Source organism: Budorcas taxicolor, chromosome 2 (genome assembly GCF_023091745.1).
Source record: "Budorcas taxicolor isolate Tak-1 chromosome 2, Takin1.1, whole genome shotgun sequence".
NCBI classification, from domain to species: domain Eukaryota; kingdom Metazoa; phylum Chordata; class Mammalia; order Artiodactyla; family Bovidae; genus Budorcas; species Budorcas taxicolor.
In genome coordinates this window covers 62,905,682-62,931,451 of record NC_068911.1, presented here as the reverse complement: position 1 = coordinate 62,931,451, position 25,770 = coordinate 62,905,682, and the positions used below count along the sequence as shown (strand labels likewise).

Genomic DNA, 25,770 nt, shown 5'->3' with positions numbered 1-25,770 from the left:
CAGGTATTTTTTCATCCATTTCTTTGTTATTTATAATATAGCATGAATTTGACACTATCTGAACCTCAAACCATCAGGACCCCATTCCTTTACTTCATATCAGTATCTCGAGTATTTTTGACACTAAAATAATCTTAATAAGTACATTATTTGATTGTTCTCTTGTATTTATTTTAAGCTTATTTTTAATAAGGATAGGCTAGAAAATTCATTTAAAGACATACAGTGGTATGTTGTTTTCTATTTTGTGGATTTTTAAATTAATTTAGCATTTTTCTTCCAAATACTTTTTATCCTTTGATGGAAAATTGGCAAAGCTTTTACATAGAGACTCTTAATAAAATAGCATCATAGGTCAAATCAGTCTCAAAATGGAAAGCCTTGAGACTGAAGCGTCCTGAACAAGCTATTCTGGGAGGAAGGCAAAGGCCTCTTGGATACACAGTGTGCCCGCCAGCCTGTTTCCCCTCACAGAGTCTTCTGAGGGTGGGTCAGAAGAGCATGTGTAATAATACTCGGCATTTTGCATAGACTATTGCATTTACTTCTCACAATTCCGTGAAGTAGGATATTATCTGTGTTTTATAGATGGAGAAACTGAGGCACAGAGAAACTAAGTAAACTGTTCGAGGTTTCATAGCGTGGAACTGGCAGAGTTGGGATTCATCTCTAACCCAGGCAATCAATGAGATTTTTTTTTTAGTGTAAACATAAAAGGAAAAAACGCCACTCGATATGGGCCACAGTGTACAGATAAATGTTTAAAACTCAGCTCTCAAAAAAAAAAAAAGAAAAAAGGCACTGATTTGTATGGCGTCCATACTCCCACCATGGCTGAACCCGGTTTCCAGGGGTATGTCTCTGGAGGCCGAGCTGGGGAGAGGTGTGTGCTGTTGGCTCCTGAGCCCGTGCAAGCCTGCTCCAGTAACCACTAGATGTGTGCAGAGATTGCGATGCTCCAGGGAATTGCATTCACAAGGCGGAAGAAGCTGGGCCTGGCAGTAGTAGATCTTTGGTTATTGCCAGCTGTTTCTTCCCTCTTGTAACAATGAATGAGCAGTAATTGAAACCAACATTCATGCTGAATGCCCAGCGCAAGGAAAACTTAATTATAGGCAATCTGAGATATGGGTAAAGGTCTGCATAAACAATGGTGTTCTGGAGGGGTAACAGTCTTTTAAAATGCTGCTGAAGCTTTCTGAAATATCTGTTATTGGGAAGATAATGGATAGTAAATTAGGTAGGTGGCAGGCAGAGTAATTGTGTACCCAACCTAACCTATCAGGCAGTGCTTTGAAAGAATTACACTGCTGCCTCCATTCCCACTTCTAATGTACAACTCTGCACCTGGGAGAATAGAGCTTAATAATGCTCCAGGCCTTTAGAGCACTATTAGCAGCCTGGTGGGTCTTTTTTCAGGACAACCAAGAGGTTTTCTCTTGGGAATGTTGAGCTTTGTACAGTCCTTCTCTCTAGCTGACTGATGAACAGATAGGGAACTCCAGTCTGCAAATCACTTGGGTTATTGTGAATTATCTTTGGTCAAATATAATAAAATCAGATAACTGGTGTGAGTGTGGTTATCTTCAGGCAGACTGTGTGCATAGTCAACTGTACTTAATGTGTAGAATGGAGGCTTTAAGTCTTAACTATATAATGGTAAGCCCAGTAAACAATCTGAGTGGATTTTGTGGCCCGTGACATCAGACTATAATGTTGAAAGTGACATAGTCCCCACCCTCAAAGATTGTGCAGGATCCATACAAATAAACACAGTGCAGTGTATGTCCAATATATGTGCATATGTATAGAAATAGTATAAAACAGATTGAAGTCACAATTTTCTCTAGTAGATTAGGAAAAGTTTTATAAAGAAAATGAAACCTGAGCACAAAATAATGTAAAATTAATGTCTGCATACTATACAAGTAATTATAGTTGATTATATTTTCTCATGTGCATGTATGCTAAGTTGCTTCAGTTGTGCCCAACTCTGTGTGACCTTACGAACAATAGCCTGTCAGACTCCTCTGTCCATGGGATTCTCCAGGCAAGAATACTGGAGTGAGTTGCCGTGCCCTTTTCCGGGGATCTTCCCAACCCAGGGATTGAACTCGTGTCTCTTATGTGTCCTGCATTGACAGGCAGGTTCTTTACCACTAGCACCAGCTGGGAAGCCCCACAGTGATCATACAAGGACATTTTTATTGTTGCAAAATATACATAAAATTTACCATTTTAATCATTTTTAAGCATGCATTTCAGTGGCATTAAATGCACTCACATTGTTCTGTAACCATCACCCCCACTATGTAAAATATTCATTTTATGTATATATTGTTGATTCCCAAAGAATCAAAAACAAACAAAAAAAAAACCCTTGTAAGAAAACTCCTATAAGTTATTTTATGTATATTTTACAAAAATAAAAAATGTTCTTGTATGATCAGTTATGCACACAGTGTGTCTGAAGATAACCACATTCATGTCAGGTCTGGATGTTTGTGTGCTCCCTAAAATCCAGGTTGAACCCTAATCCCTAAGGTGATGGTATTAGGAGGTGCAGCCTTTGAGAGATGATTGAGTCATGAATGGAATTAGTTCCCTTGAGGGAAACCCAGAGAGATCCCTTGCCTCCTTCTGCCATCTGAGGATACAGTGAGAAGTGAGCCACCGGTGCACTCGAAGAGTGTCTTCCAGTGCCGCGATCATAGACTTCCCAGCCTTCAGGACTCAGTGCTTTTGGCTATAAGCCACGCAGTATTTAGTTATAGCAGCCCAAAGGGACTTACACAAACCATTTTGTATCGTGAGAACTTTTTCATCTTCCGAACAGGGACCCTGTACCTATTAAATACTAACTCCATTTCCCTTGCCTCATAGACCATGGCAACCACCCTTCTGCTTTCTCTCTCTATTCACTTGACTACTCTGAGCATTTCATATAGTACTCTACCAGATAGAATCATACCACATTGGTCCTTTTGGGTCCAGTTTGTATCACTTAGCGTAACCTCTTCAAGTTTCATCCATGTTGTAGCATGTGTCAGAATTTCCTTCCTTTTGAAGGTTGAATAATATTTCATTCTGCAGACACACAGTACTTTATTTCACTTGACTTTATTGTGCTTTGCAGCTACTGTGTCTTTTACAAATTGAAGGTTTGTGACAATCCTGCATGAAGCAAGGCTATTGGTGCCGTTTTTCCAATAGCATTTGCTCACTTCATGTTTCTGTGTCGCCTCTTGGTGATTCTCACAGTATTTCAAACTTTTCCGTAACTATTAGATTTGTTATGGTGGTCTATGATCAACGACCTTTAATGTTACTATTGTAATTGTTTTTTATTTTGTATTTTTAAATTAAGGGATACACTTTCTTTTAGACATAAAAGACCAAGCTGTGCTTAGTCGCTCAGTTGTGTCCAATTCTTTGCAACTGCATGGACTATAGCCCACCAGGCTCCTCTGTCCATGGCGATTCTCCAGGCAAGAATACTGGAGTGAGTTGCCATGCTCTTCTCCAGGGGATCTTCCCAACCCAGGGATTGAGCCCAGGTATCCCACATTGCAGTCAGGTTCTTCACCATCTGAGCCACCAGGGAAGCCCAAGAATACTGGAGTGGGTAGCCTTTCCCTTCTCCAGGGGTTCTTCCTGACCCAGGAATCAAACCAGGGTCTCCTGCATTGCAGGCAGATTCTTTACCAGCTGAGCTAATAGGGAAGCCTGAGATACAGTGCTATTGCACACTTAATAGACTACAGTATCATGTAAACATAATTTTTATATACACTGGGAAACCAAAAATTCATGTGACTCGCTGTATTGCCATGGTCTAGAACTGATCCTGCACTATCTCTGAGTTATCCCCACATTTTATCCATTTATTGATAAACTCTTCAATTGCTTCTAGCTTCTGGCTATTATGAATAACGGTGTTACAAATATGGGAATACATATCTCAATTCCAATTGCTGCTCTCAGTTCTTTTGGGCAGATACCCTGAATTGGAATTATTGAGTCATATGGTGATTCTGTTTTTAATTTTCCTGGGGAACCACCATACCACATTCAGTAGCGGTTACACCAGTTCTGCCTTCCCAGTAGCAATGCACCAGAGTTAATTCAGGAACATTTTTAACCTAAGCCATTTTGTTTGCTTTAGCCAGTTCTTTAGCATACCTCAACTCAGTACAGAAACATGCTTTGACAGGAAATTGCTCTGGAGAACGGACCATGAGCAGAGCACTCATGTCACTTGATGCCTCAGTAAGGGTTTACACACGCCCAACATGGATTTATGAATCACGATTCAAGGTTGCAAAGCAGAGGCAAACATCTTTGATGTTTCCTGTTATTGCCAAAAAGCCCTCACTCAGTACCTATTAGCAGTCATGGGAAACATTTCATAATATTATTTTTTCCATTAAAATATAAATTATGACATTACCAAGCTTCCTTTCAAAACAGATTAGCAAGGGTCAGAAACCAAATATGAAGGAAAGTGGCTGGCAAAATTCTTGAAAAATTAGCACTGGTAAAATTATCAAGTGATGGTGTCAAAGTGGCCTCGTCAGGAACGTCCATGGCATGTGCTCCCATCAGAATCAAATGTCTTGTGATCTCATATTAAATATGTTGTACACCGTTTGTGCCATGTTTTTAAAGTTCTTTATTTGTTTATCTTTTTGGCTGTGCTGGGTCCTCATTGCTGCGCCCGGATTTTCCTCTTGTTGCAGAGAGTGGGGCCTCCTCTCTGGTTGCAGTACCCTCTCTTGTCGTCAAGCACAGCCTCTAGGCACTTGGACTTCAATAGTTGCATCCTGCAGCTCAGTGGCTGCAGTTCGACGGTTCTAGAGTATAGGTTCAGTAGTTATGGCACACGGACTTATTTGCTCCTGGACATGGGGGATTCTCCACGACCAGGGATCTACCCAAGTCCCCTGCACTGGCAGGCAGATGCTTAACCACGGGACCACCAGTGAAGTACCCCATGTTTTTTTTAACCTGTACTAATAACAATGCTTTTGGAAATATGAACCCCCAAGGATGTACTATTTTAGCTGTTTGATAATCTACTGAAAGCTATTGAATGTCTCCTGAGTGATATAAAATGCACATATAGCCAACACTTTTCAGATCATTCCTGGGGTTTAAAGAACACACTCAACCTTAATGAACCCAGGCTAGGCACCTCTGTAAACGTGTATTGCATGTCCTCAGTAGCACTGCCAGGCTGATCTGTTGCTCGTGTACATGTGCTCAGTTGTGTCCAGCTCTTTGAGACCCTATGGGCCATAGCCCACCAGGCTCCCCTGTCCTTGGGATTCTCCAGGCAGCAATACCAGAGTGGGTTGCCATGCCCTTCTCCAGGGGATCTTCCCGACCCACGGATTAAACCCACATCTCACGTCTCCTGCACTGGCAGGCAGGTTCTTTAGCACTGGCACCACCTGGGAAGCCCAGGTTACATGTAAACAATGATGAAAGAATTTGTTGCGTGGGCTTTGATGTCAGATAGATTCGAAAACCACCATGAGGACTCTGTTTAATAAACTTCCTCAGCGCTACGTTTTTCATCTGTGTGCTATGAATAACGAGAGTTCCTGAGAATGTATGGAAAGTGCTTGGCATCCAGGCCTGGCATGTGGTAAGAGACTGATATTTTTATTGGTATTTTCCTCTGACATGATAGAGAAAGCTGGGAAGGAGGTAGGTGATCTTTTTTTTAGGACTCCAACCTCAAATAATATATATATATATATATATATATATATATATATATATATATATATATATATTTTATTCATTGATAATTTTCTGAAAGGCTGTTTGTTTTATCAATTAGAAGATGTCCAAAGAAGAAAGATTGCTTGGGGAAAGAGTATAAAAGGTAGTTTGGTTCTTCAGAATAAGGAAGTATTCCCTAATCTCTTTATGATTAACAATTTTTGGAAGTTCTGAGAACAATTCAATGCATCATGCCCCAAGCTCAACAAAACCTAAAATAGGAGGAAAGAACTTTCTATGTTCCTAGAATATAAATTTTGTGCCAAGTATAAAATTAAAACTAGACTAGAAAAAATATACAATTATTAAATCTAGGGACATGTATCCCAAATAGAGAATACCTCAGTGCAAGTTACATTTCTCAAATAAAGAGATTATTATATTAGAGTGTAACAGAGATTATGGGTTTCCCTGGTAGCTCAGTGGTAAAGAATCTGTCTGCCAATGAAGGAGACATGGGTTCCATTCCTGATCTGGGAAGATCCCACCTGCCTCAGAGCAACTGAGCTCATGCGTCACAACTTTATAGGCATAAAAATAGAAAATATATTTTAAATTTTTAAAATAAATTTTAAAATTGAAAGCTGTTCTTTAATATCAGTTAGGTTCACAGCAAAATTGAGCAGAAAGCACAGAGTTCCCCCGCCCCCCGCAAACACATAGCCTTGCCCATTATCAGTGTCCCACCCCAGAGTAGTTTAAACAGTGGACCTATACTGACAAGTCCAGAGTTTACTGTAGGGTTCGGTCTTGGCTGCAGTCTATGAGTTTTGACAAACGTGCTTTAAGTTGACCATTATAGCGTCGTAGAGAATAGTTTAACTGCCCTAAAAGTCCTCCGTGCTCCACTTCGTGCAGCCAGTGATCTTTTTCTCTGTCTTCATAGTTTTGCCTTTTCCAAAATGTCATATAAATGGAATTATAAAGTATGTATTCTTTTCAGACTGGCTTGTTTAACTTAAAAATGAAGATACGTGTGTGTGTATGTGTGTGTGTATTTTGTAACCTTTTTTTTTTCCTGGTTGATTTTCATTTGATTCTCTCATTCATTTCACTTGGACAGTTTTATTTTTCACAAGTTAGTACTCTGAGAACACAGTGTCAATAGGACAACAGCCAGCATCATTATTTTATTGCTGACATCAATGGAAACGGTAATCATCTTTTACCATTAAGCTTGATACTGGGTTGGAGTGTGTGTGTGTGTGCGTGTGTGTGTGTGTGTGTACAGAAGAACACAAATATATAAAAGCAGGTGTTCCAGTACTTGTTAGGAGTTCATAAATATTTGGAAATGGATATTAAATGGATGGTGTACCTTTTAAGTCAAGATGATTGTAGAATATTCTAACTTTGACTTATTATTTTAGTTTATTATAGATGCAACGATTATCTCATAATTTAGTGTCTTCTGTTCCTTGGCTATATACTTTCTATAGCCTTGTTTCTATATTTATGGTTCCTGTTTTCTTTATTTAAAAGTGAAATATAAATAAATAGTTAAACTGATAAATCCAGGAGTAATTATAGTTACTTTCCCTATATTTATCTTGAAGGGCTGGGTGACACAGAACATTGTTTTGTTGTTATTGTTGCTAAATCATGTCCAGCTCTTTTGTGACCCCATGGACTGTAGCCCACCAGGCTCTTCTGTCCATGGGATTTCTCAGGCAAGTATACTGGAGTGGGTTGTCATTTTCTTCTCGAGGGGATCTTCCCAACCCAGGGATTGAACTTGTGTCTCCTGCACCTCCTGCATTGCAGGCAGGTGGTCCCCGCTGAACCACCAGGGAAGAACATAGATTTGTCTTATTCATTTATTATGTAAAGAGCCTTTAGAGTGTGGGGAGGGATTAGAGTCTTGTATGGTCACAAGTAGAGAGTTTGTTTCTGTATTCATTCCTTTTAGTTTTGTAAATGACTGTACCAGAGGCCAGCTTGGGGATTAGCAGCTGTATTTTGAGGGTGCATTAGGACATTCCATGATGCTTATCAGAGGGCAAGGTTAAGGGAAGCAGCAAAGGGCAAAGTACCTGTGGCCTTGCTGTGCTGGGAGAGCTATGCCTACATGGTCTCTGAAAGCTCGTAATCTGTGACCAGCCTTTCCCCTAGGCCTCTTGCCACCTTTCTCTCCAGCTTGGAGGAAACTGGAGGAGCTTCCCAGACTTCCTTCCTATGACACCACTTGACTGTCTTAAGAAGGGCAGTCACATGTTGGTTTTCATATATTCTGGTTTTGTCCTGAATTAAATGGTTCCTTAGATTTTATAGCATGTGGTGGCCACTATTCCCCAGAATAAGTAATAATGGTCTTTTTTTTTTAAATCCTTTTAGTCATTTTCTAGGAAAACCCTTATCAGACCTCACACTGCCATCTTTCCTGGAAGTCTCCAGCTTACCCTCTTGAAATCAGTCCTCAATTTTCTTTTCTTCATCTGTAGATTAATGACCTTAGAAATAAAGCTTTCCTACCCTTTCTCTTTAAGGAAAAAAAAAGCTGTAATATATAATGATATTGTAATAAGTACGATATATAATGACAATGGGCATTCGTTGCTATGGTGATAATCCTGATAGAAAATAATTTATTCCACCCAGCAGTACAATGATATTTACCTTGATAAGGTCAGTTGATAAGAATGTCCTACCCCAGGTGGCTGGTGTCTAGAATTATCTCATGAGGCTCCTCCTAATTCTCTATAAATAGTCATGCAAATCCAGAAAGGCAAGCTATCCATATCCCAAACACTAACATAAAACAGAGTCTAATGTCAAAATGTTGAGGACTAGACCCCAGTTCTAGGGGATCTGACATTGAGGAAAGTCTAGCCAGGGCCTGATTATGATGAACCTCAGCTGGTCTTGAGGAGAAGGAGACGACTTGCAAGGGAAGAAAAATCTCTGCTTTACTCAGTCTGTCCTCACACTTAGAGCTCTCAGTTGGCCCCAGAGAGAAAAAGTCGTGTCAGCTCCTCCCTATTGCTCTAGAATCCTAAGTACAGTTCTGCAACACTCCACATTAAATCACCAACTTGAAATGACTTAGAGGAGAATTTTTTTTATTTGGGGTGGTGGAGGGTAGCAGCAGGAGGAGGAGAGGCTTATATTGCAAGGGAAGACTTGAAAGATACTGTGTTACTCTTGACTCTGTCACTTACAGACCCCAGGTTCCACTATAATTTAGAGAGACTTAAAGGGGGGATGAGGCTTCCCTGGTGGCTTGGATGGTAAAGAATCTACCTGCAATGCAGGAGACCCAAGTCCAATCCCTGGTTTGGGAAGATTCCCTGGAGAAGAGAATGGCTACCCACTCCAGTATTCTTACCCGAGAAAGTCCATGGACGGAGGCTGGCAGCCTACAGTCCATGGGGTCACAAGGAGTCAGACACAACGGAGTGACTAAGTACACAGTACAAAGGGGAAAAGGGGGATTCCCTTGTGGGCCAGTGGTTAGGATTCCGTACTTCCACGGAAAGCAGCATAGGTTTGACTCCTGGTCAAAGAACTAAGATCCTGCAAGCCGCATGGATCTTAAAAAAAAAAAAGAGAGAGAAACTTAAAGGAGTTAATTCTATTTATATAGAATTTTAAATAAATAGAATAAATAGAATTTTAAAGGGAGAATTTTATATTCCAAATTAAGGACAAATATAAAAGTCAGTTAAAACCGTGGAAAAGTCAGTAGTATAAAGAAAGGCAAATTATGTAGGAAAAGCTGTCAAGCATTAAAGGAAACAAAGACAAACCAAAAAATATAGCGTAAAATGGTATGGCAGGGGTAAGGTGAACTGTTAGTGAAACAGTAAATGGAAATGGGGAAAGCTGAAATTCTTTTTTTTTTTAAATAACCTAACATGATTATTACTAAGAGGAACACATAATACAAAAGTGTAGAAAGTTTAAAAGCATGGCCAAATCTCATTAATTACAAACAGGAAAAAAAAATCAAATGCTATCAAAGTAAAACAAAGGGTGATTTTATAATAATCAAAGGTGGAAATATATAATTATCATGAACCCTTCTATGATAAATCTCATTGTTTCAGAATAGACTGAGTACAATCTAAATGTCCCACTAGAAGGATGGTGAAATGTATTGTGTTATATCTATGTGGTGGCCTATGCGTTCATTCTCAGTTGTTAAGTTGTATCTGACTCTTTGCACCTCATGGACTGCAGCCTGCCAGGCTCCTCTGTCCATGGGGTTTTCCTGGCAAGAATACTGGAGTGGGTTGTCATTTTCTTCTCCAGGGGATCTTCCCGATCCAGGGCTTGAACCCACATCTCCTACATAGGCAAGCAAGTTCTTTACCACTGAGCTATCAGGGAAGCCGTATGGTAAATACAATACATCGTATTACTGTGCCCACGTAATCACTGAGAGAATTATACTTTCATGCCTCATGGACTTCCATTTGTCCATATGACTCGCTTTGGCCGATAAAAATTGTGAGTTTAAGTAGCATGTCCTGCCTACAAGCGAAAGCTCTAAGAACTTTTGGTCTAATGGTTTTGCCATGGCTCTTTTCCTTCTTCATATGGGGCTGTTAGACCTGGAATGAAGACAGTATAGAGTAGCCAACCTCTAATGGACATGTAAATGGATGAGAAATAAACCTTTCTTATAGGCCCTTGAGATTTTGGAGTTCTCTGTTACTGCATCACAACTTAGCCTGGGCTAAGTTGTCCCCAGTTTCAAATGTTTTTCTGAACACGCATGATGTATGATACCTGTAAACAGCAAGTTCTAAAAGTCTTCCCTGCCACCTTTTGCTTTAGTTAGATCCATAGGTCATAAATCTTATTTTCATGTCACTCACTGTAAATGCAAGTGTTACAACACTTCGAAACAATTGTAGTGATCCCACTGATAAGTGAAGGAGGGATAAGACAGGAAAATTACATGTTAGGTTCTTGTATTGCAGTTATTTTCAGCCACAATTCTTTTCTCATTGAGTATAGCAATTATGTTGGTGTTGACTTAAAAATCTGTGATCTAAAATAGAGCTAGAATTTTGTTTAGGTGATTTCTAAATATGTGCTTTGACAGAGATGAAATAAGTATTTTTTAATGTCACAACATTTCTTACATTCTAGGAATAAAGAATAAATAGATGCAACCTACCAAAGAGTTTACACTTTTGTCAGTGCATTTTGAAATAGAGCGTTGATCAGACACTTGATTTATAATCAGATTGGAATGATCATTAAAGGTCATTTCATTCAACCTTATATTAGGTACTTGAAACTTTTTTTTTAAGAAGGTTTTTTTAAAATAATAGAAACAGCAATGCATGCATGCTTAGTCGGTCAGTTGTGTCTGACTCTTTGCCACCCTTTGAACTGTAGTCCACCAGACTCCTCTGTCGATAGGATTTTTCAGGCAACAGTACTGGAGTGGGTTGCCATTTTCCTCCTCCAGGGGATCTCCCCAACCCAGGGATCCAACCAGGATCTCCTGTGTTTGCTGCATTGCAGGCAGATTCTTTACTGGCTGAACCATCAGGAAAGCCCAGCAGGTTACAACAGTGTCCTCAAAAACAATTCACGGAATGAATTAAATTCTCTTACTCACTTTTTCCTCATTCTTGACATTATTTGAGATATTCATAATTATGAGTCAACCAAAAATGCTGCCCTTTCTTCAAAGACAAGTTATTCTGAAAATATCATTTTAAATTAAAACAAAAACCAAAGTGTTAGCATTGATGTTAATGAGGAAAGTGCAGTCGGATGCTATTAGGGGAAAAAGAAAAGTACATCAGAGGAAACGCTGGCCCTTGATGTAGGTTGGGTTAAATTCACTTCCAAATGGAGAAGAGTTTAATGAGTTAGGTTGTCTCAGCATCATCCCTTGGGGCACTTGAGCACATCACAGAACCTCCGTACTTTTTTCTCGGCTATCAGCATCTACTTTGAAAGCTTCTTGGGCCAGTAAGCAAAGAACGTCACATCAAGAATTTGAGCAGTGTTCTTGCTTTCTGTTTGCTGGCAGCAGAGCTTGGCATGAGAACATTTCTTAGACTACCTCATGAAAGAGAAGGATTAGCTGATCATCTTAAAAGTGTTGACTTCTTACTGCCTCTTGCCAGTACTCAACAAACCGTGATCTCAAGCCAGAGAGAAAGCTCTGCAGCTCTTTACATGTCTGTTAGTCCAAACACTAGTTTTGTTTCAAGAGACAGTCCTCCAGTTTGGGGGAAAAGTAGATTTTGTTTTTCCTGTGGTGGCAATGGCATTGAAACCTTGTGAAGGGACCACGAGCAAAGTCCGATTTTCCGAGTTTATAGTCACTTGCCTTTTACTTATTGGGATTGTTCTTTCAAATATTCTCTATAGCCAGCTGACCATTAAAATCCTGATTACATTTGAGATCACGTAATCAGTTAACATAATGTTGCAGGGTTTAACCATACAATGATAGGCTTTATGAAATGTATTTGTACTTGCAGAGTTTACATGATCTATATGTAAGTTGCTTGATATATTTGTATTGTTAACATAATCTATTAAACATTCATCTCCAGCCTAAATTTCTCTGAACTCCAGACACATGTGTTTGCCTCCATTTGAAAGCCTCTGTTGGGCCTCTCTGCTAATGCATCTGAAACTATACTCACGACCTGCTGTCAATCCTGATTGCCTTTGGCCAGCTCTCGCTTGGAACACCAGGGACCTGGGAATCATCCTGAGCCCTGCTGTTTCCCCTTCCTTGTGTGTGTGTGTGTTAGTCGCTCAGCAGTGTCTGACTCTTGTGACCCCATGAATTCTAGCCCACCAGGCTCCTTTGTCAGTGGAATTCTCCAGGCACAAATACTGGAGTGGGTTGCCATTTTCTTCTTCAGGGGATCTTCCCAAGCCAGGGATTGAACCCAGGTGTCCCATGTTGCAGGTAGATTCTTTACAGTTTGAGGTGCCAGGGAAGCCCTTCCTCCCCCTTATCGAGACACAACTGACTGGACCAGGTGCAGAGTGGTCCTGCCGCCTCTCTGGTTCATCATCCTTTATTTTCCAACCGGGCTTCCCTTATCTTCTTTACTTCCCCATTCTGGTTCTGCTCATGGCTGCCAAAGTGATCTTTTAGCATACAAATCTGGTTATACCTCACCTCTTTATGGTCTCTTAGACATAGGATAAAAATCTGAGTGCTGAACATGCCCTACAGGAATTGAACTCTGCTCTTCTTTGACCCTCATGTCACTGTCTCCATGTGTTCTGATGATATTGACCAGCATGAATTTCTAGATCACACCCAGTTGGACACCCAGACACCTGGCTAACTCCTTGTCATCTTTCAGATCTCAGGTCAAACCCTCCTGCACAGGGATACCTCTGACCTCTTGACCCAGTGAGTTCCCCTTGCCGTGTGTCCTCCTAATACCCCATGTATCTTCATCCTTTTTTGATTTTTCTCATTGACCATCTCTGCCCCTGGACTGAAAAGTTCAGGTCTCACTTTTCTTCGGCCTAAAGATTGATATCTCTTCATCATTAGCAGGGGTTTTTTGTTTGTTTGTTTGTTCCTGACTTGTGCTCAAGTACTTACCCAAGGGGCTATGCTTCCTTCAAGGCATTTAGATTAGGCCTGGAACTTGGCCTTCCACTTTCTTAGAAGAGCACAAAGTTCACTTTAGTTGTCAGTCTTTGGGGACACAGATTGTTGAATAAGCTTTTCATCTTACACTATCATGCTTACCTAAAGAAAATTTTTTCCCAGAAACCTGTGTTGCCAGTTGAACAACAGGGACAAGTGTTTAGCCATAGTAGTTTCAGTACAGACTTTTCCTTATATGAATACAAATGGAAAATGACGTGGTTCTTGGCTGTGGATAACTGAAGAAACTCCATCACTTCCCCAGTTCCAGGACATGCCTGTCAGCCTGCAGATGCTTGTGAGCCTGTTGGTGCTGAGAGTCACGCGTAGGTGTGCTATGGTCTTGAAGTACAAATAACTGTGCATACGTGTATCCCTTCCATTCAGTTCAGTCGCTCAGTCGTGTCCGACTCTTTGTGACCCCATGGACTGCGGCTTGCCGGGCCTCCCTGTCCATCACCAACTCCCAGAGTTTACTCAGACTCATGTCCATTGAGTCGGTGATGCCATCCAACCGTCTCATCCTCTGTCATCCCCTTCTCCTCCTGCCTTCAATCTTTCCCAGCATCCGGGTCTTTTCAAGTGAGTCAGCTCTTCGCATCAGGTGGTCAAGGTATTGGAGTTTCAGCTTCAACATCAGTCCTTCCAATGAACATTCAGAACTGATTTCCTTTAGGATGGACTGGCGTATCCCTTGATCCTTCCCAAACACTGGATCATATGATGCATGAAAAGCATCAACTCTTTTCACTTTCACTTTTGTCACAGACTTCTTTGTGTTGGATTTAACTGTCGCATGTATGAAATGACTGAACTAAACGGCAACAGATATGGACGGCGCTCCCATTATAATCCCTTGAGCAGGGGAAATTGCATTTCAGGGGAAGCAACTGATGTACTTTGGCATGAAGGTCCAGAACATAACATTGTAATTTGCTTTAAAACAATGAGAATACAGTGGAAGAATATCACTTTAACATATGGTCTCTTCCTGTTTTCCATGTTGGCAGATGTTTGTTACATATTATCACTTTTATCCTCTACCTTAAAATCTAGAAGAAATAATATTTAGTAATATGTCAGAGTTCTTCCTCTCATATTTGTTTCCTAAATAAAGTGATTTTTAATGTAATGTTTTTTCAAATCATTTACATGAGGTTTTTTTTGTTTGTTCATTTTACTTTTAGGTGTTTGGGGCACCCTTAATATTTGTCTCTTCTTTTCTCATCAAACCTGATTCATGAAATGGACTAAAGCTGAAAAAATCATCTGCTTCTTTGTCTGTGAATTTGAAACACGATTGGCATGGTCTTCAGTGTGTTCAACTAGACTGTAACTGCAGCTATGAGCTCAGACGAGAAGGGCATATCCCCTGCTCATAAAACATCCACCCCCACGCATAGAAGTGCCTCCTCTTCGACTTCCTCCCAGAGGGACAGTAGGCAGGTAAGAGAAGAGTATAAAGTGCGTTTTGTTATTTTGGAGCAACTGTAGTAACATCAGGATATGATGGGATTGCTAATTAACTCTGAAACTTCCGTTGTGAAGCTTTTTATTCCCCAGGAAAACTCACTGTGTTCTGTAGATCTGCCTGATGATGTCATGAAGATCTTGCTCTTGCTTTTCTATAACTGAGAATCCTTTTTCAGAGTACAAGCCACAGGAAGAGTGGCCAAGGGAAGCCCTCCGTGTTCTCCTCATGTCTGTACCTGGGGGCAGAAGGTGGCTTCTGGAACATGAATGTTCTGCTATTTCTTCTTCACTTGCGGAGGTGGAAAGGGACTTGGTATCTTCCAACAAGTCTCTCATTGGTCTGCCAGGCACTAACTTCCGTTTGGAGTTTCAGGGAATCTGGTAACAGATTCAGGAATGAGGTTACAAATATAATTGTAGAATCAAGAAATTGAAGTCAATAGAGAAATTAAATTATTATTGCTTAATTATTCCATGTAGCGTGTTCTGAACATTATTTTTGTTTACAAGATACTTTATTACTACTTTGGGCTTCCCTGGTGGCTCAGCTGGAAGAATCCACCTGCAATGCAGGGGACCTGGATTCGATCCCTGGGTTGGGAAGATCCCCTGGAGAAGGGAATGGCTACCCACTCTAGTATTCTGACCTGGAGAATTCATAGTCCATGGAGTTGCAAAGAATCAGACACTACTGAGCCGCTTTCCCTTTATTACTACTTTAGTGGCTATAATACAGGCAAGGTTGTATGGAGATTAGTCATATGAATACGCTTCTCTGTCAAGACAGGTGAATTTTTTTGCCCAGCACTTAACTGAATATTATTTGCCATTATAATCTTATCTTGTGATAGACTTTCACAATAAGCAGATGTTACCTTTTTCTAATAGCTTTCCTTTTGGGGGACATCCAATTAGCGAACATTATTATGCAGTTTTTTCCCTCCTATTTTATATGTTCAGAGTATTTTGCTTAGTTTGCTAGAAGTGCTCACCTCAGTTATCTGATATTCCATAGTACAGACTTGGGCCTTGAGATGCCAGTTCCACATGAGAATTCCTTCTTCTAGATGGTGGGAATGCACCTCTGGAGGTGTTCCTTAGAGAGCCCTCAGTCTACAAATTCCCACTCCAAACTCCCTTTCCTATTTCTAGCAAGAAATTGTAGGGGAATTCAAAGAGGACATCTACATTCTGTTCATTAGAAGCAGTTATATCATTAGCTGAATCTGTGATTACACATAGTTATAATGTTTATTGCATTACATCTTTAGAGTTTAAAAAAAGTAAGAGTACTATGGATGAAAACACATTTAAGTTAAATTACTACTGCACACTGAGCTGCTTTCTAAGTTTGCAATTTCGTGCTACCCTTCACCTGCCTCTGTCCTCTCTTGTCATGGCTTCTCCGTTTCCCCCTGCCCTGAGCATTTAAGTTGAGAGGCATTTTAAGCAGTGTGGCCTTCTGGCTGCTGAGGGAAGGAAGGGATCGACCCTGCTCACCCTGGAGATCTGTGGCAAATGGAAGAGGCTGCTGACTGTTGCAGAAACATCTGTCAGGCTTAGTTGAACTGCCTGGGGTGAGCATGCAAAAAAACAGAGAGGACCTGAGACTCTGGTCCACCAGAGGAGGTTTGGAGGTGGAATGTGTGACTCCTGGCTGGTTTGTGGATGGAAGGTTTTATGATGGGAATAAAATAGCATGTCTACAAACTGATAATGCATTCTAGAAAAATAAGAAACATTCACATGGTTATTCTTCTTCAAGGAAAGAGTTTACTTTCATTCCTGTTTATCTCAGCAGGGGGAAACTCTCCCAAGTACTTTCTCCTCTGGTTCCTTCCTGCCTCCTGTTTTGTATCTGTTCATCTGCCTCAAGGGAGAGGGGAATAAAGAACCATTCCAGTTCTTTTCCCTCCCTGTCTCATCACTTGTTAAAATCTTGTATTAGCTTAAGGAAATCAGAAAACGTGAGTGATCTTGTGGCAGACTATGATGTAGTAGTTTTTAGCGCATCTATTTTTTGTGTGTGTGTGTGATAGCTGTTTTCATGGTGAAGGACATAGAGAAAATGATGAATTAGTCTTCATTGAATGTTACCATTCTCCTGATTTGACTGACATCTATGTTCAGTTCAGTTCAGTCGCTCAGTCGTGTCCCACTCTTTGCGACCCCATGAATCGCAGCACGCCAGGCCTCCCTGTCCATCACCAACTCCTGGAGTTTACCCAAACTCATGTGCATCGAGTCGGTGAGGCCATCCAGCCATCTCATCCTCTGTCGTCCCCTTCTCCTTCTGCCCCCAATCCCTCCCAGCATCAGGGTCTTTTCCAGTGAGTCAACTCTTTGCATGAGGTGGCCAAAGTACTAGAGTTTCAGCTTCAGCATCAGTCCTTCCAATGAACACCCAGGACGGATCTCCTTTAGGATGGACTGGTTGGACCTCCTTGCAGTCCAAGGGACTCTCAAGAGTCTTCTCCAACACCACAGTTCAAAAGCAGCAATTTTTTGACATCTATGTAGATGGTGCCAAATTGCAAAGTCCATCCCTGTTTCTCTCCTAAATTGATCGTATACGCAAAGGCTGTAGCACACAGTACATGCCATACAGTGGTGACTTCCTGCACATTATTTGCCTGCCCTTCCCAAGTTCTAGTTCCAGATCACGAATTACTTGACTGGGCATTTCTGCTTAACTGTGTCATTGTCACCCTAAGTCCATGTGTATAAACCAGTTTACTATCAGGATAATCATTCTCGTGTAGATCCGAGGCCAAAGTCATTTCTTTCTTCTTTGTTTCTCCCACATTCAGTATTAGGTTAACAAGTCCCATTGATTATTTCCTCCTTCATAATATCCTTATTTCTTTCTAGTCTCACTGCTCATTTCCTAGCCTAGATTCTCATCACCTCACCCTGGGGTCCTGCAGAGTACTCTTGCTTCACTGATTCCTTGTGACCTCCTGAGCTCAGATTTCCTGAATCTGGAAGATTCATGCTCAGATTATTTCAAAGACTTTCAGTTCCCTACATGATTAAGGCCAGATTTCCTACTTAGTATCAAGAGACCACCATGATTGGATCCAGCCGCAGTGTCCTATTTTCCTCCCAACCTGTACAGTCGTGTCTGCTCATGGCTCCCAAAACTTCCCTATCTCCATCCCTGCTCCTGACTTTGCTGCATGGATTCCCACCACCCTCCTCTCAACTCAATACCTCCTGTGCCTCAAGGACTAGTCAAGTGACACTCTCACTGGCCACTAACCCATGCTGACCTTTCCTTTCTCTGAGCTTTAGAGAACTTTTTGACAACATTTGACACTTCCTTGTTATCTTTTTGTGTACTGATCTCCTTAACTATATTGCGAGCTCTTTTAAACAGACTTCACAGTCTGATTCTTCAGAGACAAGCCTTGCATCTCAAGTATTTTAATGTATCCTAGAGGATATTTTTAAAGACCTGCAACAATATTAGTCTTGTCTTTTTATTACAGAGTTGCCAATCCAGATTTATTTATCCTCATAGATGAGTATAAACAAAGAACATCTGCCAACTGCATAGTAGTAATTGGCTGCCCTTCCTGTCACTAAATTATGTAGCCCAACCAGTGAAGAAGGGAGAGGAGATGGGAAATGAAGTGATTTAGTGCCCCTGTGGTTTCACTAAGTGTTTCTTCGCCAATGAGAGGGTCAGGGTCCCACTTAGTATTTAACAATTTGGAAGACTTTAGTAGCTGCTCCATTTACACTTCGTTCAAGACTGATATTAGATGTTAGAACAGCTAACAGAATTGGCTGTATCTGTGTATATGTGTGTTTGTGTGTTCAACTCTGATTCTGAAAATGCAAGAAATACACTCCCTAAAATTTTAGAAGAGGAAATAGGTTGATTAAATGTCTAGGACTTTTGCATAACCAGCATTTCCCAAAGTATGGTCCAAGGAATGCTTGTCCCTTGAAATGTTGCGTGAAAAGAGAGTTCTGCTGTCAAGTAGATTAGAGAAATGCTAAACCCAGTCGTTTTTTGCAATTAATAAATTAAAGACACCAATAAATCCTGCAGCCAGAACTTGATTTAACTGAGCACTTCTTGAATGTGTTAGATTGTGGAGCTTTTTTATTTCCCTAGTGTTTGGTTGTTGAAAGTCCAGATTCTTCTTTCTATTTCGAAATGGGAAGGTAAAGGAACTCTGGGCCCAGATCCCAAATGGCAGCACTGGACTGGGCTCAGGGTTGGCTTCCCCTTTAGATGAGGCATTTGCTCTCTCATCAGCCACAGTCTCTTCCTCTCCTTATTGTATTTCAGTATTTTGTGTTTCCTGCCTGACCCCTGAAAGCATTTGAATTCACGAACCCTGATTCGGGATGTCAGTTAGTTGACCACAATAATATTTAAGTGACCAAGGAAGAGCTCCACTTGGATACTAAGAGGGCATCTCAAACTTGACATGTCCAAAACTGAACTCTTAATTTCTCTCTCAAATCTACTCCTTCCCAGTCCCCCTTATCTCAGTAAACAGCAACTCTGTCCTTCCACTGGTAAGGCCACAAACCGTGCAGGAGCCATCCTCGACTCCTCTCTTTTCTTCACACCGCGCGTCCAGATCCTCAGTGAATCCCATTGGTTCTGCCTTCAGGATGTCCTGAATCTGACCACTACTTCCCTCCTCCTCCCCCTCTGCCCTGGTCTGAGCTACCATCCTTCCTCACCCAGACTATGGCCATATCCTTCTAACTGGTCTCCCTACTTCTACCTTTGACTAACCTTCAGGTCATTTTTCACAAAGTAGTCAGAGTGGTCCCTTTAAAACTAAGTCAGATCAAGCCTCTCACCTGCGCCCAGGCCTCCAGTGGTTTCCCATCGCTCTCCAAATATGTGAACTTGTGACCATTGTCTACAAGGTCATTCATAACCTGGATCTGCATATACCTTTCTGGTCTTATCTCCTACCGCGTTCCATGTAGTGCTCCCTGGCATCCTCCTTAGATGTGCCAAGCATGCTCCTAACCTCAGGGACTTTGCATTCTGGGCTCCCTCAGACCAGCTTGCTTTTCCTCCAAGTACCCCCAGATATGCTCACACTCTTGACTCATTCTCCAAACGTACCCTCTTTGGGCAGCCTTCCCCCACCCTCCCCTGTGTATCCTCATCACTCACTGTCCATTTACCTGCTTTTGTCTTCAGAGCATTAACCACTATCTGACATGTTACATATTCACCTGTTTACATTTGTATCCCTTTCCTCTGCTCCTAATCACTGCAGTGCAGGTACCCTGGAAACAGAAGTTTTATTTTGTCTAATAATGTCTCCCTAGCACCTTCTGCAGTCCTGGCATATAATTTTGCTCAGAATATATTTGAATAAGCAAGTGAATGAGAGATTGGCATGGATAGGAAGATTGTGAACCAGGCTCCAGAGGCCTTGGTAGCTGTGAAGGAATGATCATGCAGTTGGGAGATGACAGCAAGGAGAAAAAGTAGTATAGTCAGGAGTTGAGTCTCCCAGAAACAGTGGGCTTTGAAAGTAGAGGAGGGATGGTCCAGAAGTGGCAGAAGATAACAGGAGAGCACAGACCCTCCTGCTTGCTGCTAATAGCAACTGTACAGTAGAATAAATGACTTGGGGCTTATGTAGGCAGAGATATCAAACAAAAGCAAAGCAATGGGAGCATTCTGCATAGATATTAAAACTATTGGTGGGGTGGGAGGTAACTCTAAAATAAGAGTTGTTGTTTCCTGGTCTCCCATAGTACTTATTTTGCAGTAATATTATAGCAAGCTGATTGGGTTTTATTTGTTTGTTTTGATAATTACCCTTATAATTACATTTTTTAGAGAATTTTTTGCAGTATACAAGACTGTTGAGACAGTTTCAGTAGTTTGGGATCAGACCAAGGATCTACATTTTAAAAAAGTTTTTTTTTTAATGTGGAGCATTTTTAAAAATAATTTTATTTATTTATTTTTGGATGTTCTGGTTTTCATTGCTGTGGAGGCTTTTCTCTAGTTGGGGTGAGCGGAGGCTGCTCTCTAGTTGTGGCGTGCAGGCTTCTCATTGCGATGGCTTCTGTTGTTATGGAGCACAGGCACGAAGGGACACGGACTTCAACAGTGGTGGGGCATGGGCTCAGGAATTACGGCTCCCAGGCTGTAAGCGAGGCTCAGTAGAGGTGGGGCATGGGTTCAGTGGTTATGGCTCCCAGGCTCTAAGCGAGGCTCAGTAGTGGTGGGCATGGGCTCAGTGGTTATGGCTCCCAGGCTAAAGAGCAAGGCTCAGTAGTGGTGGGCACGGCTCAGGAGTTACGGCTCCCAGGCTGTAAGCGAGGCTCAGTAGAGGTGGGGCATGGGTTTAGTTGCTCTGAGGCATGTGGGATCCTCTGGGATAAGGGATCAAACCCATGTCTCCTGCATTGGCAAGCAGATTCTTTATCACTGAGCCAACCAGGGAAACCCAGATCTACATTTTTTAAAGTGAAGCCTCTGTTTGGAGCCAATGCTTATTTTTACTTGTGTCGTTATCAAACCATTTCAGAAGATCAGATACTGTTGCTCCAGGAACTTGGAATTTGGAATGAATTATTATCAGATAGTGTTAGTTGCTCAGTCGTGTCCAAATCTTTGCGATCCCATGGACAGTAGTCTGTCAGGCTCCTCTCTCCATGGGATTTTCCAGGCAAGAATGCTGGAGTGGGTAGCCATTCCCTTCTCTAGGGGATCTTCCCAATCTAAGGACAGAACCCAGTTATCCCACATCACAGGCAGATTCTTTACCATCTGAGCCACCAAGAAAGCCCAGTTACCAGGTGAGTATCTATTACTAGAGTGAATTGTTATAGCTCTACTGAGTTAGATGTGAAAGGCACATATGAGTTAATCTGTTTGTTTAATGAAAAATCAAAGAAAAAAAACCAGCTATCCTTATAATGATTTAAAGTTTACAGAAGCTTAGAGATCATAAAATAAAGAACGTTTTAAGGAAAAAAAAATAAGTCATAAGAGGCTGGTAGTTAATCTTCTTGCCAGTGTTTAATAAAATATATATTCAATATTATGGTCAGTGATTACAACTAATAGATTTCAATTACATGGATATCTAAAAATGTTTCCTGGGACTTCCCTGGTGGTCCATTGGTAAAGACACCACATTTCCATTGCAGGAGCATGGGTTCAATCGCTGGTTGGGGAACTAAGATCCCAGATGCCGTGTGGCACAGCCAGAAAAGAAAAGAATAAAGTATTAATAGTAAGAAAAAAAAGTTTCCTATACATTGTCTACAACAGTTAACAAAACAAACCATGACCCGTTCGGTTAACGTCCTCTGGTAGCATGGGACACTGCCCCAACAGTGATTCAGTGGGACTCAAGTAACCATGGTCTGGTTTACCACTATGTAACTACCCAGTTCTGATATCAGCAGCATCTGCTCTATTTGCAACTTTAATTACTAGTGAAGAAGATGTCTAGAAAACCGGAAAGTAAAAATGTTCCTCATTAACAACTCAACTTTGTGTACAGGGTTTTCATAACAAGCTTTATTCTTGGACAAACAGATTGATAAAAATATCCCCCAGCCTATACACGAACTGACTTGGAATATTTTCCTTCCAGTTGAATCTCTGAAGTATCTTTTTCACATAGCTTTGCTAAACCAAGTTACTGCTTTGAAATATAGTATCTTTATTTTCTGAATATGAAACCTATTTCCATCTTTGGATTGTGAAAAATATAATGTTCCCCAAACAAAAATATTCTCAGTTCTGGAGAGGAAAATTCAAGCATTCTTGATTTATATCTGACTTCCAGTTTAAATCATCTTCAGTCTTATCAGTGAGGAGGAGTATAATTTGAAATCTGCCAGTATCTAAATAGAAAAATTTTAGAATTCAGTGGATCCAGGGATTTGCCAGATAACCCTGGAACCCAGCTCTCAGTTCAGAGAGAAATACTTAAGTGAAAAGTGAAAGTGAAAGTCGCTCAGTCGTGTCTGACTCTGCGACCCCATGGACTGTATGGTCCATGGAATTCTCCAGGCTAGAATACTGGAGCGGATAGCCTTTCCCTTCTTCAGAGGATCTTCCCGACCCAGGGATCAAACCTAGGTCTCCTGCATTGCAGGCAGGTTCTTTACCAACTGAGCTATCAGGGAAGCAGTGTCTTAACCAGAGTGAGACTGATATATAAAGCCCTGGGTGCCAGGTTAGTTTAAATTCCTGACTTGCTTCCAAGTTAGCCTTTTGGTGATTGCAGTCATCCCAAGGAACCTAGCTTTTAAGACTTAGGACCAATGTTGATGGGGAAAATAGTATCTGCTTGCAAAAAGTCACATGATGACCAACTTTTGTGATTTAGGTGCATTTTTAAAATTGGATGTTCTGAGAAGTCTGAATATTAGGCACAGTTCATGAATAATAGAACAATACCAGCAACAGCTGCTTTCTCATGAGTTCTCACTATGGAAGGCTGAAATATGATCACTATTTCAGAGAACTAAACTTTGGTATAAAGTGGTGAGATATTCTGGCCACAGCTAATGAGCAGCTAAGTCAGGATTTGCTCCCTGGAAGCCTGATTCTGGAGTTCCTGTCCTTGACCACTCCACTTGTATGCTCCGTAGTAGGGCTGGATGAGCAGGAATGTCTGGGGAAAGGGCCTTCTGTACTTGTCTAAGTGAACTTTATAACACAGCATTTGTCAGTTACCCTTGAATTATGTATCGCCTCCTCATTTTTTACCTCAACAATAGCAGTAATTTTTCACGTCCTCATTGGCCTGGGAAACAATAGGCCAGAAAGTACATAGATGAAAATATTAATAATGATTGTGAAGTCCTGGTGTTAAAGGTGAATTTTGTAGTTTGTGCTTTCCTGAATGTTAAATTTTCTGGACTTACCCTACATGTATTGCTTTTGGAGTGAGAAGTTCCAATCGTTTATTTGTTTACTGAAAACTACAGTTAGCCTTTTCTATGAAACGAAATGAGCAGCCCCACAGATTTCTTGCTGTCCCCACCATTTGGAGATTGCTGTCAGCGCTGCTTGATGTTTATGGCATCCGTGTCGAATGTGCTGAAACTGAGACCACTGGAAGGAAATTTGCCACCTGGCACGTAAATACTCATTACCCGCAAGTGATTGAGACCTCATTGTTATCCCAGAAAGAATCTGTTTGCTGCTTGCCCTGGTATGTTTGCCAAAGCACTTTGGTTCTCTCCGCCTGCCTTGGTTTCTCACTTAAGGAATTATTTTATTACCTTCTGGCTGGTTTGGGTTAGCCTGTTTGTAGAAGCAAGTCTGTCCATCCGTCAGAGCCAAAATGAATACTGCCTGCTGGGTTCTTAGGCATAACATTAAATGGAGAGAAGCGCAGTATAATCAGTTATGAACCCCGGAGAGTCTCATTCGTAGGTCATTGACGAGGTCTGGGAATCTGTTGTTTGCAGAAGCTTCCTCAGGAGGTTGTTGTTCACTGAGGCTGGGACACAGTCACTCCTACAGAACACATTTCAGGTATTTCACTAGGACTATAAAAACATCATCCCAAAGGACCATACATCAACAAAACTGCTTTATTTGACTTTCAACTTGGACACATAGAACAAATTACCATCTCTCTGTTTTAGTAATTCTCCTAGGTTGTGTCAGGGGAGTGTGTAATTTCCTCGGTTCTGTCTCGTCACAACAAAAATTTGAAGTGATGGATGTTAAAGCTCTCAGTGTGTCACACAGCGCTCGGACAGATCAGTGTTACAGCTCTGTGTTACAGCTCAGTTTTATTTAGAAAATAAAGGAAAATACATCCTCGAGGTGTGAGGGCATGCCGACCCAAAAGACGTGAAGAGAAGAGAGAGAGCATGCGCCTGAGAGAGGCAGAGACCCCCGGCCCCTTGGCTCCTCTTTTATGTTTTTCCTCCTCCCCCCGGGCCTGCCCTGTGTAACTTGGGCTAGCCAGGAGAGCTGTTTGTTCTACCTGAGGTCCTCACTCCAGTCTTTGGACCCTCCTTTGTCCTGTTTTCATGGGCTTTCCCTTCCTTGTCTTTTGCTGCGAACTTGCTTCAGTCGTGTCCAACTCTGTGCGACCCCGTAGACGGCAGCCCTCCAGGCTTCCGCATCCCTGGGATTCTCCAGGCAAGAACACTGGAGTGGGTTGCCATTTCCTCCTCCAATGCATGAAGGTGAAAACTGAAAGTGAAGTCGCTCAATCGTGTCCGACTCTTAGCGACCTCATGGACTGCAGCCCACCAGGCTCCTCCATCCATGGGATTTTCCAGGCAAGAGTACTGGAGTGGGGTGCCATTGCCTTCTCCATTCCTTGTCTTTTAGCCACCGCCTTTCTGGACTCCGTTTTTCTATTCCAACTACCCAGCAATTGTAATTAAAATACCTTCACAAAAGTAAAGGAAAGCCCCATGCGTGTTGTGCCAGCCTTCTTGACCTCAAATCCTAGTTAAAGAGCAGATTTTGTAATAATGGGAATAGCCACGTTTGATGAGGTTTCAGGGAAATGGATGCTGTCATGCACTACTGCTTGGCATGTTAATTAATTCTGCTTTTCTGGAGGGAAATTTTGCAGTATGTATCTAAAGTCTTTTTAAAAATCAAACCACAGGACCTGGTAGCTCAGCTGCTAAGAAATGCATTCTAAGGAAACAACCAAAGATACATGTAAAGATTTCTGTGCAGAGATGTTTGTCAAAGTATGTTTATGGTATTAAAAAATTAGAAGTAATCTAATATTCAACAAGGAGTTCATTTAATTACCTGACTCAGAGCCATACAGTGGAATATTGCACAGCTGTTAAAAGTGTTTTTAAAATGTTTAAAGCTCTGAGAAAATTATATGTTGTTACATGAAAAAGACCCAGGTATTACATTGAAAATATAGTATATTTCCAATTTTGTTTTTAAGAATCAAGAG

General features: G+C 41.3%; 1 protein-coding gene across 5 annotated transcripts in view; it reads left to right on the top strand.

Moving 5' to 3' along the window:
• The window catches only part of OSBPL6 (oxysterol binding protein like 6), a 158,544-nt gene that overhangs the window by 56,598 nt on the left and 76,176 nt on the right, over window positions 1–25,770 (top strand). For all 5 annotated transcript variants that reach the window (XM_052654694.1, XM_052654685.1, XM_052654702.1 and 2 more), the window contains exon 4: window positions 14,572–14,830. In XM_052654694.1, coding sequence (XP_052510654.1) covers window positions 14,729–14,830 — 102 coding nt within the window. In that variant the 5' untranslated portion in view covers window positions 14,572–14,728. The remainder of the gene's footprint in view (window positions 1–14,571; window positions 14,831–25,770) is intronic.